The following is an 18,120-nucleotide window of genomic DNA, read 5'->3' as shown; positions in this document are numbered from 1 at the left end:
GGAAACCAACTAAGGTCAGAAGCCCACACCCTCTGGAGCAAGGTACAGCTGGGGCACAGACCCTTCTAGTCTGAAAGTGGGGGTGGGCCACATTTGACAATTAGAACCAAGTTTAGCACAGTGAGCATTTTAACCCTTTGAGAAAATGATATTTTTGTCAAGTTGTTTTTTTTTTTTTTTACTGGTGATTGAAATCTACCAATTAACCTGCTCCATTATATTTCCTCCAAAAACTACTCGAGTTGCAAAGCCATTTGCAAATTAAGAGTGGCCCAACCTAAAACAAAACAAAACAAAACAAAACAAAAAAGCCTCTTGCTCAGCATGACAGACCTAAAATGCAGGTGAAGACACATCAGTTGGATGCCTGCTTTTTCTCTGCGGGGGGCGGGGGGGGGTGTTGAGGCGCACACGGGTGCCTAATTCTGATTGCTTATACCCTGCTCCCACAGGGGAGCACCCCGAGTATCGCACACCACAGAACACCCTCCCCAACCCCTCCAAACACAGGGGCGGCTTCAGGAAGTGCCTTCGCAGCACTGTTCGCAGGAGCAAGCATCAGCCCGGCGACTTCACTTGGAACAGTAGCAGCCTGGGTTATTCAGGAATTATCTTTTATAATCGCTTCCCCCCAAAGATTCAACATCCCCAATAACTCCCCAATTCCTGTTACAGAGGCTCAGCAGGAGCCCAGCTCCCACCGCAGGAAGATCCTCCCCTTCCCACCTATCTATCCCCATTCTAGGCCTCGGGCACAACGGTATCTGGGTTACGGCAGCTCTATCCAGCCAAGCTTTAGTTTTCAATACCAACTATTAGTTTAGGAGTGGCTTCTTTAAGCTCCTCCCCTTCACCACCTCCTTGGTCAAAGCCCACCAGACCTACGCTGCTGGAGGTTTGAGACTTCTCGGAGAAGAGACCCGAGATCCCCCCCTGCCCCCTCTCCGCGCCAGGAAAATACAGGGAAGGGGGAGAAGCAAGTTCAGTTAGAACTCCTCTCCCCACCCCCTGGCTAAGAAAGTTTCAGCTAACCACAGGGGGAGGGGAGGAGGGTGGAGAGCGGGTGAAGTAGGAACCTACGTTGTCTTAATGTGAGTGCCAGATAATAGAAGGAGAAGCGCCTTAGAAATGCAGATTCCCCGACCCCACCCCACCCCCGGGATTCCAACGGGGCCGAGTACCTGAGGAATTGAGTGAGTAGCAAAGCTCTCTACCCGCAGGCTCTTCAGCAGCGGGGGGGCCCCAGGACCACAGGGTGAGAAATACCGCCCCGAGGGCTTAGGGTAGTCCAGGGCCTCTCCGCTTCGCCCGAGCCCCACCTGGCAGCCAGGCTGAGCCTGTTAAATCCGACCGTGGCACTGCGCCGCCCACCGCCCCCTCTCCCTGACGGCTCCGCTTCACTTACAGTAGAAGGCCAAGTCCTCACTGGAGCCCGCGGGGCGCCCGTCACCGCTCTGACCTCATCTGACTCCTCCCGGCTCCACCTCGCTGACACCCAGGCCTCTGCACTGGCCGTTCCCTCGGCCTGCAAGCCTCGCCTGCCGGCCATCTCCCCGGCTCACTCCCTCACAATCTCCAGGTTTTGCTCGACGCTGCCCTCCTCGGCGAGGCCTTCCCTGCACGACGCAGTTGAAAAGCCCCCTCCTCCCCACCTCATATCTCCCTTTATGATGTTTTCCCCTAGCGCTCGCCCCTACCCCACTTGACGCTTCACCGCGTTATTTCATGTACCATCTTTCTCGTCCCCACTGGGCCATAAGCTCCAGGAAGGCCAGAATTTTGTTCTCCCTGTTCGTTGCTGTGTCCCCCTGCAGCACCTAGCCTCGGGTTCTAGCAGAAGCTCAGACACTTTTCAGATATACCCCCACGCCCCAGAAGGACGCCTACGGCGCAGGTCTTGAAACGCTCGCCCTCCAGGCGCGCAGCCCAGCGCCAAGGAGGTCGGGGACCCGGGTGCCGGCGCACCCCGCAGACAGTCTCGGAAGGGATCTCAGAGAATCCTTCCAGTGTGTTTAGGACAAGAACGTCGTTTACTAGCGCTTAGGGGAAGTGGCTGGAGGCATCCACGCGGGGAGCAGCGTCATTTACCTGGGGAGGAGGAATTTACAAGGGGGTGTAATTTACGATAGCCGTGGGGCGGGGGCGCTCAGGTCCGAGCCTCAGAACTGGAGTTGGAAGCTTCACCCGCCCTCCCACGCCCGGTGCTGGTACCTCGCACCCGCACCGATCCAAGAAACTGCCCCCAGCCCCGGGGCGGGGCGGCCGCAGCGCTACTCACCTAGCTCCCCCGCCACCTCCCCAGCCGCCTCGCCTGACTCCTGGCGCGCAGGCTGCAGCTCCTCAGAGTCGAGGTGCTGAGGCTTAGCCTGCTTGCGCCGCGACATGGCGTGAGGATCAGGGCTCCCGGTGAGCCCCTACGAGTGGCCTCCTTCACACAGCCAATTCCCGGAGTTCGGGGACCACCCCTCCTCGGCCGGAGCGCGCACGTCGCGGCAGCTCAGCTCCTCAGCCCAGCAGCGCGATTATATCAAGAGCCCTGGCGGCTGATTGGCCCGGAGCCAAGACCTCAGGGGTCCTGGGGAAGCGTGGTCCGCGGCCCGGCCGCCCGCGCCGCCTGGGAGCTCGTTAGAAATGCAGACTCTCGGGCTCCACCCCAGACCCGCTCAATCAGAATCTGCATTTTAACAAGCTCCCCAGGTGACTCGCATGCACATTAAAGTTGGAGAAACCGTGTCTGCATTTTAACGAGATCCCCAGGTGATTCGTTTGCCCATTAAAATTTCAGAAGCACAGCTCTCCTCCAACTTGAACGTGCGCGCGAATCACTGGGGATCTCGTTAAAATGCAGATTCCGACTCCGTGGCTCTGGGGCGTGGCCTGAGCCTCTGTATTTCTAACGAGCTCCCAGGTGATGCAGCGGCTGCTGCGGCACCGGCCACGATCTTAGGTTCTGTCTTAATTGGTCTGGACTGAAACCCGGGCATTGTCTTTTTTGTTTTTTTGAAAACAAGCTCCCCAGGTTATTCTGATGTACAGCCAAGGTTGAGAAGCACGCCCTCCACTCGTGGACGCTTCGCTGCATATTCGAATTTAAAATTTAAATGAGGCCAAGAGTGTTTCTAACTGCAGGGGGAACACTGTTCCTAGAGGAGCCTGTTAAAAATGCAGATTCCTGGGCCGCCCCATGGCTTACGGGTTAAGTGCGGGTGCTCCGCTACTGGCCACCCTGGTTAGGATCCAGGGTGCCCAGCGACATACTGCTTCTCCGGCCATGCTGAGGCCGCATCCCACATACAGCAACTAGAAGGATGTGCAACTATGACATATGACTATCTACTGGGGCTTTGGGGAGAAAAAGGGAAAAAGAGGAGGATTGGCAATAGATGTTAGCTTAGGGCCGGTCTTCCTCAGCAAAAAGAGGATTGACATGGATGTTAGCTCAGGGCTGATCTTCCTCACAAAAAATAAACAAAAAAATGCAGAGTCAGAAAGTTTTGGCTTCAGGCGGGGAACCCAGGATCTGTATTTTTACAGGGCGCGCGGGGCGGGGGGTGGGGTGGGGGGCCCACTCTGGCGCCCCGAGTCCAAGACCACACAGGAGAAGCCTCTGGGGCCAACAGGGGCGCGGCCCCGCCCAGCAGGTGACTGAGGCGTGGTCCTCGGGGCTTTGAGGTAATTGGCATTCGTGCTCAGACCAGCTGGGACCTTGATGAGGCCCGAGGGGGTGGGGGACCCCTGCTTACACCAGGTGAACGGCATCCAACAGGGAGCAAGAAAGCCACTTACATCCCCCAGGTGTTTACTTTCTTCAAATCAGGGAGTTACTTAAGGCAGGGCTGTGCCCCAAGCTTGCCCGAACCTGAGAATCACGTGGGGGCCCTTGTTAAGAAAGGCCCGGGTTCAGCTCTGAATCCGTGGGGGCGGGGCCTGGGAATCTGTATTTCCAACAGCGCCGGCGAGTTTTTGTGCTGTGGCTTGCGCGGGCCCCATGGGGTTTCGCAGCGTCGGGTAATATGCCTTCTGAGAGGTCACCGTCGGCAAACCCTAGGGCACGGCCTGCAAGAAGGGCATTTTTATATTTCTCAAACACCGTGCTGTTTTCCTCAAACTTCCTGTTGATTTTCAAGTTGGGAGTTGATTTTAGGGATGTTGGTGTAATGCCAGGTGAAGTCATTCGAGGTTAAATTTTCTAGACAAGATTTTTTAAAGCAACTTTTAAAGTTTTCTTTGGGATGTGTGTGTAGCTACATGTATACGGCAAACCATTTGAAAACATACATATGTGCTATGTTTGTGTGTCTCCTTGTGGAATGTCTCAGAAGGGTACTGGATAAATTGGGGACAGTGGTTGCCTCTGGGGAAGCTGAAAGGGGAAGTGCACCCAGCGGGAGGAGGGGAGACATCTGATACCCTTCATACAGCTTGAGGTGTGTAGGTGTGTTTGTACTTGCTATACGTATAGATCATTTCTTCAGCTCAAGTGCACATAATTGGATTAATCAATCTTTGGTACCTGACACGTTGTCATTACTGATCTATCAGGTGCCTATATTTGCTTGGTTGCTTGTTTCTTCCTTGGCTTATTATGATATAATAAACATCAGGGAATCCACCATAGGATGTTAACCATAACCTACATCTCATGTGTCCCCCTTCCCCCTCACCTCCAATTTAATAGTCATCAACCTAAACCCTACATACTTAATTCCTTTTTCTTTTTAGCAAATTCTTTTTTGTACCTACACATTCTTAAACATATAATTTTAATTTTTAAAGAACTTCATAAAGAGGGTATGTAATCTTTCAGGAATTACTCCCCCCCATTTATTATATTGCTAAGATCATCCAAATTGCTGTCACTGTCTTTTGTCCATTTTGACTGATATATAATATTCCACGTTGTGAAAATACCCCAGGTAATTCATCTGTTCTCCTGTTGATGGGCACTTGGGTTGTTCCCCCATCTTTGCCATGTGAATAGTGTGGCTGTGATCTGTGATCTGTCTAAAAAGTGTCAAAGTTTCTTAAGCAAATGGATACCTTGGTTGGATTGTAGGTGACTGTTGTAGGTGACTGTTGAAGAGATAATGCCCGAGTGGTGGGACTGACTGACATTTCCCCAGCAAGGTAAGACACATCGTGGAGCCACAGCCTTTACCACACTCGGTCTTATCAAGTGTCTCAATTTTTGCCAATCAAATTAATATACAAACGGGCCGGCCCCGTGGCTTAGCGGTTAAGTGCGCACGCTCCGCTACTGGCGGCCCGGGGTTTGGATCCCGGGCGCGCACTGGTGCCCCACTTCTCCCGCCATGCTGAGGCTGCGTTCCACATACAGCAACTAGAAGGATGTGCAACTATGACATACAACTATCTACCGGGGCTTAAGGGGAAAAATAAATAAATAAAATTAAAAAAAAATTAATATACAATGATATTTCACGATGGTCTTGATTAGCATTTTCCCTCCCTGTATTACTTCGGCAAAAAACAAAGTGAAAATTATTCATGTTTTCCACAAATATAATGCCAGCAACTGATTAAATTTGTTTCATTTTTTTAAAGGCACTGTTTTCATCTTTTGCAATACATCCATTCAAAGTTATGGTCCTAAATTAAGTTTATTGCCATGTTTGGTTTTAATGGCTTGATTTCTAGGGTGATAATTGAAAAACTGAAAAAAAAAAAACCTCACAGGATATATAGATCTAAAGGAAAGCAAGGTATCATTGGCTATGCTTGATAAGTCTGGATTGTCCTTTTTCAATCCCATTTACCAAATATACAAATAGACTATTCATTTTCTTTGAAAGCCTCATAAATTTTCTTCTTCTCCCATAACCAACCTGAGGGTTTTGCAAATAAGACTGAAGAGGATGCATCACTGTATCTTTAACAAATGAATTTCAAACCCACTAAAGCTCTTTATTTGGAAGATGTGTAAACAGATTAGAAAATTCTGTTGCTAAGTTGCAACATGAAGATAGAGGTTTTTATAGGTGACCAGTTTCATTATAGGTGACAATGAAACTGGTCACCTTCGGCAACTAAATCATGAAAGACGAGAATCATGGCCAAACAGCCTTTCAAAATCCTTTCTCCATGGGATGTTTCTCTTGGAAACTAGTTACTTTCTCATTCTTTATATAACACCTATATCCTGATATATTTTTTAAAAATGGTTGTTAGGTAGTCTTTCTTTACCGAGAAAGTCAATAGATTTTCAACCCTGTCACTTTGTAAAAGAAAAATGGAGAATAACTGTAATTTTGATAACTCTTAAGTACTTTGCCAAGAGAAACAGTGCATCTCTGAATTATATAAAAGATTCTCGAGGTCACTCGACATCTTTTTTACAGAGCATTATGAAGATTCCAGAGGCTGTGTAATGTTAGTAAGAGCACAGATTGGAGCCAGCCTGAGTTAGAACCTGGCTCTGTTACTGTGTGACCTTGAGAAACATGCTCTGTGTCCCAGTTTTCTCATCAATAAAATGACAATGTTATTACAGCTAGGGTGGTTGTGAGGATGAATGAATTTATGTATGTAAAGTACACAGAACAATGTCTAGCACACAGGCAGTACTAAGTGTTAACAATTTATACAGTGTTATTATTTAGAGTAACAATAACAATAGTATAATAACAATTACAGTGTTATTTATAGTAACAGAGTAAGAGTTATAGTTATCTCTAATAATAGCTAACACTCATCTAGGATTTGTGGTTCCAATGAACTAGGCACAGATACCCTGTTTTACATGGAAATAAATTGGAAGCAAACAAGCCTGTGTTGCTATTACTCAACCCTTGTGAGTTACAGATTCCCAGGCTTTCATACCAGTTTCAATATATATTAAATGGGTATTTTAATACTACTTTAATATTGCTCAAGTAATGGCTTTCTTTTTTTCAGAGAAATAGATAAAAATAAATTATAATTGTCTCTCTGATTGTCCTGGGCCTCCCGTGGGTGCGAGCACCTTGCTTGGGTCATGTTCTCCTAAGCAGCCACCTCATTTGACTTCTGTCAATACCACAAGTATTCTCTACTATGGAAACAGGAATGAATAAATGTTTATCCAAGTACAAAAGATTCCCAAACGGGGTGTAAAACTAGGCAGGAGCAAATCTTATTTATTCATCTGCCAGGAATTCATTTATTTGTTCACGTGGCAATAATTTTTTGAGCCCACACTCTTGCCTGGCTCTGTTCTAAGTGTTGGATATAGAGCGATATGCCAGACCGACAAGATCCTGCAGGGCAGTCAGAGAATGAATGAATGAATGAATGAATGCACAAGGACATTTCCAACATCGAGGGGTGCCACAATCAAGATGGAATAGGGTGGTATGATAGTGTGTGACTGGGTAGTGGGGGGTTCCTGAGTTTGGCGAGAAGTGACCTTTGACCTAAAACCTGAATATAATAGGCAGCCATGGGAAGAACCAAGCAGAGAGCATTCCTGGGAGAGGAGACAGCCAAGGCTCTAAGATCAGCTTTGGTGTGTTTGAAGCAAAGTAAGAAGATTCAGCGACTAACTGGTTCCCAGAAAAGAAAAATATGGCTTATAAAAACTTGAAAAAAAAAGGTGCAAGCTCACATACAATTAAAGAAATGCAAATTAAAATAAATTGAAACACTGTATTATACCGTCCAAACAGAGAAGATTAAGTGCGTACATGTATTAGTAAAAGTGAGCACGTGCCATGATCCTGCTCTTCGTCCCCCACACTGCATTTCTCAAAGTCACTGTGCATGAGAATAATCAGGGGACTTTGCTAAAATGCAGATTCTGACTCGAGTGTGTTTCAAAATTTATCACGGATACAGATCACCCGGGGACCTTGTTAAGACTCAGATTCTGATTTCAGTGCTTCTCAAACTAATGTGCAGAGAATAGACCTGGGGATCTTGTTAAATGCAGATTCTGGTAAACAAACCTAGAAGAGGTGTTCAGCCTCACTAATTATAAGGGAAAGAATATTAAATAACCATAAATTCCTTTTTTTTCCCACCTATCAGATCAATAAAAATTAAGGATGCTAATAACATCTACTGTTAGCAAGAGTACAGGGAAATTGGTCTCCTAACACATTGCTAGGGGGAGTGGGAATGTCTGTAGCCACTCTGGAGGGCAATTTGGCAATAAATTTGGCACATTTGTAAACGTGTCCTGCCAATGATCTATCAATTCTGCTTTCCATCTATTCTCCAGAGAAACATTTGCTGATGTGCACAAGGGGGCCGGTCTAAGGATGTTGTTGCACCACCATTGTCATAGCAAAAAATTGAGCAACAACCTAAATGCCCAACAATATGGGAATGGTTAGATTAAACTCAGGTTTAGCCATACCATGGAATACCAGACAGCAAATAAAAGTAATCAGCCAGTTTATGCATACAAGCATGGCTAGAGCCCCAGGTATACTGCACGGAAAAAAAAGTTCCACATAGATACAGAATTAAACACATATTCACATCCATATGTTTGCAGTGGTGAAATATGAAAATCCAGAGCAAAAAGTACTGGAAGGATCTACGCTATGTGTTAAGCAAGGCGGGGGTGGAGAAGTAGCTTGGGAAAGGGATTGGAGATCCTAAATTTTCCCTGTGTGTGTAAGAAAACATTATCCTTTGTAATATTTCCTTTTTAACAAAAATAGGGAATGTACTCATACTACTTTATAGTTAAAAAGTAATAATTAAAATAACTAAATTATGGTTCTGTCATACAATGGAATAAATTCTCTATGACCATAAAAAGAAGAATGTATTTCTGCATGCACTGATATGGAATATTCAAGATATATTAAGTGAAATATTCAAAGGACAGAAAAGTATACCAATTATGCTGTTGTGTGTATGTATGTATATATGTATGTAAATACATATATAACAGCGTCTCTCCCTATAAAATTTAACACACACACACTCGCACAGGCATAAACTTGTTAATGCAGAGGAGACCAGGGAACTGGTAACATGAGTTATCCCTGGGGACAGGACAGCAGTATTTGTGATGCAGTTGTCTGAGTGACTGACATCTTGCTGTATACCTTTCTGCAATCTTTTAAGTTTTAAAATTTTAAATCATAAAATCTTGCACCCATACCAGGGTGTATAAAACATAAATGTGCAGTTTAAGGAAAAAACAAACACCTGTGTAACCGACAACTTAAGATCTAGAACGTTTTTAGCATCAAAAAAACCCTTCACATGTTCCCATCCATTAGCTTCTCCTTCCTTCTGCCACCTTCTTCCACTATCTTTAATTTTGTGTAATTATTATTTAAAAATAGTTTTGTCACCCAAATAACCGGTTGCTTCGTTTTGCCACTTTTTAAACTGTAGGAGTATTTTCCTTCACTTCTTGTTTGTGAGCGTGTTGCTGCAGGCAGCTGTAGTTCGTACATTTTCACTCTTATCTTCAATTTGGTAATTATGAGCAAGGTAGCTATGAACATTCTTGCACAGGTTTCCTGAGTCACACGTGTAAGTTTCTCTACGCCCAGAATCTGCATTTAACAAGATCCCCAGGTGATTTTTCTACACATTAAAGTTTGAGAAGCACTGAAGTCAGAATCTGCTGCTTAACAATGTCCTTGGGTGATCTGTATCTATGTTAAATTTTGAGCCACACTGGGATCAGAATCTGCATTTTAACAAGATCCCGCAGTGATTTTCATGCACAGTAAGTTTGAGAAGTGCAGTGTGGGGGAGGAAGAGCTGGATCATAGCTTATGCTCATGTTCAACTTTCCTAGGAAATGCCAAACTATTTTCCAATGTGGCTATATCCATTTACATTCCCATCAGCATACATAACTTTTTAAATTAAAATGAAAAAAAAGAAACTAATGAGAAGGTCACTGGGGCACAGTCTTAGTGGAAAATGGAAATAACTACCATACAAATCCTCGTTTCTTCCTCCTCTTTCCTTTCTGCTCCCACTTCCCAGCCCCTCCCCTTCATGGACTAGAATCTGAAATGATGACATAAAACACTGGAGGAGGATACTATGTGGGCAACAAAGTGGACCGGGGCCTTTGTTTATAGAGAAAACAGCCTCCAATTCACTTGCTGGCTCCTACAGGTTTGGAAGTTCCTGAACTGTAAAGGAATGTTATCCAAGAATAGGAATTCCAAGCTTCTAGACCCTGGGCAGGGTGTGGCAGGCCTGGGGTGGTCAGTTGTCTTACCTACTCCTGAGAAAAATGAGATTCTGATCCCTTTCTGGTAACAGTGAAATTACACGGACCAACTGTTATTTTCAGGTTCTTTTAGTGTTTCCACGTCTTACCACCAGTCTCCTTGACTGACATTTTCTCCCAGGGCTTGTGCCAGAGCCATTCATTTGTTTAACAAACATTAATTGGGTTCCCTCTGGGTGTGAGGTGCTATGCTAACCTTTAGGAAGGCAACAGCAAGCCTTTAAAAAAGCCACAGAGTAATCAGGAGGAGAAATAATTAAACAGACAGTCACTAGACAGTGTGCTACATGTTCATACAGTGATCAGGTAAAGCTTCCTGCAAGAGGTGGATTTGTAACCCCAGATATGTAGGATGGGTAGGTCTTGGGCAGACAGACAAGTGAGGCAGAGGGAATTGCCTGGGCAAAGACAAGGAGGTAAAGAGATGGCACTTTTGAGGAATCTCAGTCTGGCTGGAGGTGGGCAGAGTGCTGGAGATAAGTGAAGGCGGTGAGTGGGGAGTAGATGTAAGGGCTTTGTATGGCTAGCTGGATATGATTAAACCTTTCCCTGCTCCTCCTTTCCCCTCCCTTGTTACTAAACCTCAGACACAACCAGGGGCAGATCCCAGGCCTGGTTTGGGAAGGTTACTTAACCTCTCCTCACCTGAGAAGCAACAATGGTGGATGGTAATGACTATGACAATGAAAAGAGTGAGCAATCACAGACCCTCACCATGTGCTAAGTACTAATTTAAAACACATTTTATGTGTATTATCTCACCAGAGTCCAGCTCTTCACAGATGTGTGATTTTGAACAAGCCTCTTAACCTCCTTGAGCCTCAGTTTCCTCATCTGTAAAATGAAGATAATAATTCTATCTACCTCTAATGGTTTCTCTGAGTACTAAGAGGGAATATATGTAAAAGGATTGACAAACAGTAAATAAGAATATTAGTTATTATTATTGGCAGTCATCCACCTACTACCTTATACTATAATAACTTTTAAAACTATTTTAAAATATAATAACAATTATTGTAAATTTCATTGACTTCATTGAATACCTACATTGTGCCAAGCATGCTGGGGTACATTGGTGAAAAAGACAGAAAGGGCTGTGTTTGTTCAGCTATACTATAATCTGGGCCCTAATGTGATCCCATCTTTAGTTAGACTGTTGCTCTGAGTTCTTAACAGAAACCAAATAAATGTGACTTAAATAAAATAGAAGGTTTATTTCTGCTGGATGATGCTCCAAGACATCATCCAGGGACCTGTCTCCTAGCTTATTGCTTTACTATCCCCTGGAGTGTCTTCCTCAAGGTGAAGATCCACATCCATGATCCAGCCCATGGGAAGGAGCAAAGGGAAAGAGTCAGGCAAGCAGCTGCCTGCTACAGAGGTGACCAAGAGTGGATGTCCCTTCCTAGCTGTGTCCCACTGGCCGGAATGTAGTCACATGGTCACATGTAGCTGCAAGGGAGTCTGGGAATGTGGATTCGAATAGGGTGGCCATGTCCCCAACTACAACTCAGGGGACTCCTGGGAATTTATCCTATAGATACACAGGCACACATGAAAAACAAGATTATTCATGCAGCACTCTTTGAAATTTGGAAAAGCCTGGAAACAACCCAAATGTTTGTCTATAGGGCAGTTGCTGAATAAACCATGGTAGAGCCACACAATGGAATACTCTGCAGATGAAAAAAGGAATGAGGAAGCTCCTTATGCACTAATATGGTAAGATCTTCTGAATACGTTAAGTGAGAAAAGCAAAGGATGGAACTGGGTACATAGTATGCTATATACATATATATGTATTTGCATATATTATTATAATTATATATATTTGTATACATATGTATATATTTTTTTTTGCTAAAGGGAAGGTGGTAAGGGAAGCATATATTCATATTGGCTTATGTTTGCACAGAGAAACACTGGAAGGCCATACAGTGTAGCAAATGCTGTTGGTGCCTCACTGTATCCCCTTGCCCTTGTCACCTTGGTGCCTGCTGGACTGACTTCTGACTGCCAGCACCTACATTTCTCTCCTGAGGGTTTTCTCTGGTTGCCAGCATCCACTCTGCCTACCTGTGCAGCAGCCTGAATGACCTGGGCTATTACTCTCCTCCCACTGCCTCGGAAGCAGCCCTCCATCAGTGAATGATGGGAGTTGGTGGATAAACACCTCAGCTCCCTGGAGGGGCGGTAGATAACTCTGGGGCACAAGTGCCTCCTGTCTCCCCAGGGTCCCAGCAGGAGCGAGCAGCCATTGGTCACAGTGGCCACTGTGTTGGTAACACACTCTGTATCTGCTCTTTCCCTCCTCTGTCTCACTTCCCCACCCCCCACTGGTGTTTCCTGGGATCACCTCCTAAATAAACTACTTGCTTTCTAGTCCTTTTCTCAGGGTCAGCTACTGGGGAAACCCCAATAAGACAGGACAAGAAATCAATAAAAGCAGTTACCCATAAGGACCAGGAAGGGAACACAGGGATGGAAGCAGACACCTCAATTATACCATCTTACATTGTTTTGCTATTTGGACATTGTGAATGTACGAACTTTTCATGAAAGACCCCACAAAAACCTCAGTGGTTCTAATCCTAAAAAAGAACACACTGGTTACTGGGGTAAAATTAACAGTCTTTGCCACACTGCCACATTCCTCCTATGCTCATTTCTGCTTGATGCTAAACTACTTGCCTTATTGCAAAGGTGTGAGTCCCCCCAACTCCTCTCTCTCTGTTCTGTTAGGGCCACAAGTCCAAGGTTGCAAATGGACTGGAGGCGTTGAGTGTGACAGTGAATCCTGGCACTGCCTGTCTGGCAGTGAGCAATGTGGACTGGTGGTGACTCCATGACTTTTGGGCCTCAGTTTTATCACCTGAGAAGTGGGCATAATAAACACCCACGCTGCCTTCCTCTCAAAGTTGTAAGGACAATGCCCCCTGCTGGATCTAATAAAGTTTACCCTCAGTAAGTCTGCAGGCCTGAGGAACTTATAGATTGCTAAATCAATCAATCAATATGGGAAATGTATTTAACTTGAGGTCCTGGGCTTATAAACAGTCTACAAAGAAGTAAAGTGAATGATCTTTTCACCAAAGAGACACTCATTGAGGAGTAATGTAGCCTAATGTACATAAACTATATAAAGCTGAAGATATCAACTTTGATATAAGAGGTGGGGAAGTCATAGTTCTAAAGCTTGGAACAAATGGTTTAACATTTCTGGGCCTTGGCTTTCTCATCTGTAAAAAGAGCATTATTGCATTATCTACTGCATAGGGCTGCCATGAGGGTTGAGGAGATAGTAGTTGGAACATGCTTGGGGCATTACTTGGCACAGAGGGAGCACTCAATGAAAGATGACTTTTTTCTATCAATTACTATAGATACCCAAGGCTTTCTTTGACTCAATTTCTGAATAGAGGGTCTATTAGTTGGGACTGTATACTTGTAAGTAACAAAACACCCAACCACTACTGCCTTAAGGAAAAAAAAAAAGAATTTGTATCAAAGAACTGAAGGTTGGGAGTAGGTTTTTATTTTGGCTCTGGCTTGATCCAGGGGCTCAAATGCTGTCACGCCAGCTTGGTGTTCCTCAGCTCCTCTAAGCATGGCTTTGCTGTGTGTTGGTTCACTCCCAGGCAGGTCTCTCAGGGGGCAGGCAGTTCTGACATGGCTCCTAAGGAGCCCCACCTCCTGACATTCTTGCTCTTGGCTAGTCTCCCCTCCCCTAGAGGTTGGGCTGGACCTAGAGACTCACTTCTAACAAATGGAATTTGGCACAAGTGATGGAATGTCACTTCTGAGATTAGATTACAGAAAGACTCTGGCTTTCTTCTTGCTCACCCTGTCTCGTTCTCTCTCGCTTTCTCGCTCTTATGGAAGCCAGCCGCCATGTTGTGAGCTGTGCTATGGAGAAGCCCATGTGGAAAGATATTGACGATAGCCTCTGGCCAACAGCCAGCGAGGAGGCAATGAGGCCTTCAGCCCGACAGCTCACAAGTAACTGAGTCCTGCCAACAACCATGAGTGAGCTTGGAAGCAGATCTGTCCCCAGTGGAGCCTTCAGATGAGATGCCAGCCCTGGCCAACAACTTGATTACAGCCTCGTGAGAGACCCTGAGACAGAAGACCCAGCTAAGCTGTGCTTGGATTCCTGACCCACAGAAACTCTGAAATAATAAATTTTTTTTGTTTTAAGCCACTAAGTTTTGGGGCAATTTGTTACATAGAAATAGATAAATAATACATCTCTACTTGGAGGTTTGGGGGGGCAGTGCCAGCCTTACATCCTCATCACTCCAAGATAAAGAGAGTGCCCTTTTCCTGATAACTCAAACAAAAGTCCTAGGATTCAGCCCTGGTTAGACCTGATTGGTTTGCCTTGGGTCACATGCCCATCTTTGAGACCAGGAGTTGGCCAACTATGTCCTGTGGACCAAATCTGGCCCACTGCCCGTTTCTGTAAATAAGGTTTTATCGGAACACAGCCTCATTCATTTACGCATATAGTCTATGGCTGCTTTTGTGCTAAAACTGCAGAGTTGAGTAGCTGCAACAAAGACCAGACGACCCTCTACGTCTAAAATATTTACTATCAATTATTTCTGTTGAAACCAGCAACATTTCTCTCGCTTTTGAAAAAATTTGCCGACCTTTGCTTTAGACCAATAACTTTGACCAAGGTCTTGGGGTACTATGATTGGCCAGGCATGGGACACATGCCCTCCCCTCATGCAGAGGGTGTGTCAGCCTCATTTGAAGCATATGGGCTGAAAGTAGGGGTGGAGGGGATCTTCAAGGAAAATCTAGGAAATTCTAAGAGAAGGAGGTAGTTAGCAGAGGGAGCCGAGGCTCAGAGCCATGGCAATGATCATTTACGGTTTTGTATAATAACTACGTCACTCTCCTTCCTCTGGGGAACTACAGTCATGCACTGCATAAGGACATTTCAGTCAACAGTGGACTGCTATACCACGGTGGTCCCATAAGATTAGTGTTAGATACCCTGGGTGTGTAGCAGGCTATACCGTCTAGATTTGTGTAAGCATACTCGATGATGTTCGCACAATGACGAAATCGCCTAATGACGAATTTCTCAGAACGTGTCCCCATCGTTAAGCGATGCATGACTAATTCTAGTGGGGCTGCCAGTTATGGAAAGCCACCGATGGTCAGAGGAGTAGCCCACTGGCCAGGATGGGCTCATCCTAGCTCTCCATATCCCTGTGACCACAGAGCTGTCCTAGCACTGGGCATGTGCCCCACTGGAGAAGCATTCCTGGGGTATTTATCTACCAAAGCAAGGAGAGACAAGGCCTGCTCTCTGGGTTTGCTGAATTGGGATGATGTTAAGCTGGAGTTGCCTGTGACCACATCCTTCTGCCACGTACAGAAAACCCATCTTCAGGAGGAAAGAATAAAGCCAAGCAAAGGCCCACAGTGATGAGCATGCTCATGAAAAAAGAGAGGCCACACAAGACCACCTCCCTGGTTTAGGTCCCAAGGTCCCTGGGTTTTTTTCTTAGATTCTGGAAACTACCTAGTCTCCATCCAGAAAGTCATCTTACTTCTGCTAGTTTTAGCGTGTTTTCTGTTACTTGTAACCAAAAGTGCTGAAACTGTATGGTCCCGCTGTAGAGAAGGGCCAGAGAGGGACTCCCCTCACCTGAAGTCAGGAGGAAGCAAAACCCCTAAGTAAGTAGAAGCCGTGGGGTACGCAAAAGATACAGAATAGAGGGCGAGGTGCAGAACAGAAAAAAGAAAACCAAACAGATAAATGTGGAATATCTGAGTCTCATTAAGGGCACAGAAAACGCCCAAGACTTCCCAGAACTCATAAACTTTAGTTCCAGCTTCTGATCTCCTGCACGCCTGGTGGTCAAGCTTTTATTGTTTCGCATTGCAGATCCCTTCACACATATTTGTTACCCCCTGGGTCTTACAGGCATTGAAGCCCTGGTTTAAAAGTCCCTTTAAGAATGAACTAGTTTCACATGAGTTGGTATGGAATGATTTCTGAATCTTCAGCCCAGAGAGGGTAGAGTGAAACTATTCCACCTGTTCAGGGTGCCTGGTATATCGCAGAAGTGCCTGATACATAACAGTTGCTTAATAAACTTTTACTGCATGAATCCTGAATGAAAGATATATTGTTAAATGAAAGAAAAAAGAAAGCCAAGCTAGAAGACAATATGTAGAGTAAGGACCCATTAAAAAGAATCAAGGAAAAAGAAGAAACAAAAAATATACATGTAAGATGTGTAAGCATGTGATTGCTTTTGGGGAAGGGAGTTGGGAATTCAGTGTGGGAAGGAGAATAATTTCTCATTATATACCACACTGAAATGTTTGAAGTTTTTTCACGCTGTGCATGTATTATCTTTTCAATTAAAATTTTTTTTTTTTAAAGATTTTATTTATTCATTTTTTTCCCCCCAAAGCCCCAGTAGATAGTTGCATGTCATAGGTTCACATCCTTCTAGTTGCTGTACGTGGGACTCGGCCTCGCGTTGGATGGAGAAGTGGTGCCTCGGGGCGCGCCCGGGATCCGAACCCGGGCCGCCAGCATCAGAGCGCGCGCACTTAACCGCTAAGCCACGGAGCCGGCCCTCAATTAAAAATTTACTGTAATGGACAGATATATGATAAAGCAGAAATTGTAACATGTTAATGATAGAATCTTCATGGAAAGAATATGGGTGTTTACTAAAAAATTTTTTCAACTTTGCTGTATGTTTGAAACTTTTTACAAAAAAAAATTGTTGGCACATTTTTACTTTAAAAAGTTCCCCCTCTATGATGAAATCAAAGGCTAGCCCTGAAGCTCTGGTACCCATCCAGCCTCAGGAGGGAGAGTCCCCTGGTGGTGGTGGTGTCTTTCTGCGGAAAGGTGCCAAGGTTTGCACTATTAGAGTGAAAACATCTGAGCAGGCTTTTTAGATAAGGTGCAAGGACTGAGTCTAAAGCAATGATTCGACATTGGTATGGCCTCAAATTCCGCCCAATTGGAGTCCTCGGTATTGGCCGGTGACAAGAGATCCAATCAGAGCTTTTCTCTTTGTGAGTGTATCAATTACAGCTTGTTGATTACAAGGGACAGAAACCGACTCTGGCCAAGTGAACTGGAACAGGAATTTATTGGCAGGAAGGGAGCTGAGAGCATCAATGGGAGGAGTGGAGAGCCCGGCTCAGGTGATAGGCAGAAAGTGAGGCAGGCCAAAGAGGTGTAATCATGACCAAGGCTCCTGCTGGGACTGTCTGCTTGGGGTGCTGCGGGGGGACATCTCTGGTACTAATGCTGGAAACCCCTGAGCTGGACCCCACTGCCCCCAGAAACCACTGCTGCGGCCATCACACACTGTTTAAACCTCTGCTGAAATGCTGCTACAGTGAATGAATTTTCGCCCCCTTCTGTGGTTTGTGTTGCTTGCTCGGTCTTGGGCAGGAACACCTAACCGGCCAAGCCTAGGTCATGTGCTTGTCCTCCAGATGCAAGGACGTGGGGGGAGTAGCTGATGCTCACCAGCTTGTACAGTGGGGGGGTAGGACACTGCCTTCCACGCAAGTGAGCACCATGACAGATGTCCTCTGCACAGGAAGAGGTTGGATCCTGAGCAGCCCTAATAATGACAAGTGTGAGCTATGAATGGCTTAACCAAAGATACACACACACCGAGAAAAGCAGATCATTAGTGCAGCCGCTATATATGGCTACATTAATTGACTGCCTACTATGTTCTACTATATATGGCTACATTAATTGACTGCCTACTATGTTCTACTATATATGGCTACATTAATTGGCTGCCTACTATGTTCTACTATATATGGCAACATTAATTGACTGCCTACTATGTTCTACTATATATGGCTACAGTAATTGACTGCCTACTATGTTCTACTAT

At 45.3% G+C, this 18,120-nt stretch overlaps 1 protein-coding gene across 2 annotated transcripts in view; it reads right to left on the bottom strand.

Annotated features, from left to right (window-relative positions):
- Window positions 1–18,120, bottom strand: part of ZFP64 (ZFP64 zinc finger protein) — an 84,248-nt gene that overhangs the window by 18,195 nt on the left and 47,933 nt on the right. Inside the window, exon 1 of one of the 2 annotated variants that reach the window (XM_014787331.2) lies at window positions 2,279–2,772. The exons of the other annotated variant lie outside the window; for it this stretch is intronic. Coding sequence (XP_014642817.2) covers window positions 2,279–2,384 — 106 coding nt within the window. The 5' untranslated portion in view covers window positions 2,385–2,772. Of the gene's footprint in view, window positions 1–2,278; window positions 2,773–18,120 lie in introns of those variants that run through there. 2 annotated transcript variants of the gene reach the window in all.

This window comes from Ceratotherium simum, chromosome 21, assembly GCF_057802395.1.
Source record: "Ceratotherium simum simum isolate JZ-2026a chromosome 21, ASM5780239v1, whole genome shotgun sequence".
In the NCBI taxonomy this organism is placed as follows: Eukaryota; Metazoa; Chordata; class Mammalia; order Perissodactyla; family Rhinocerotidae; genus Ceratotherium; species Ceratotherium simum.
Note: the sequence above shows the minus strand (reverse complement) of the source record. Positions and strands in the feature narration are given on the sequence as shown.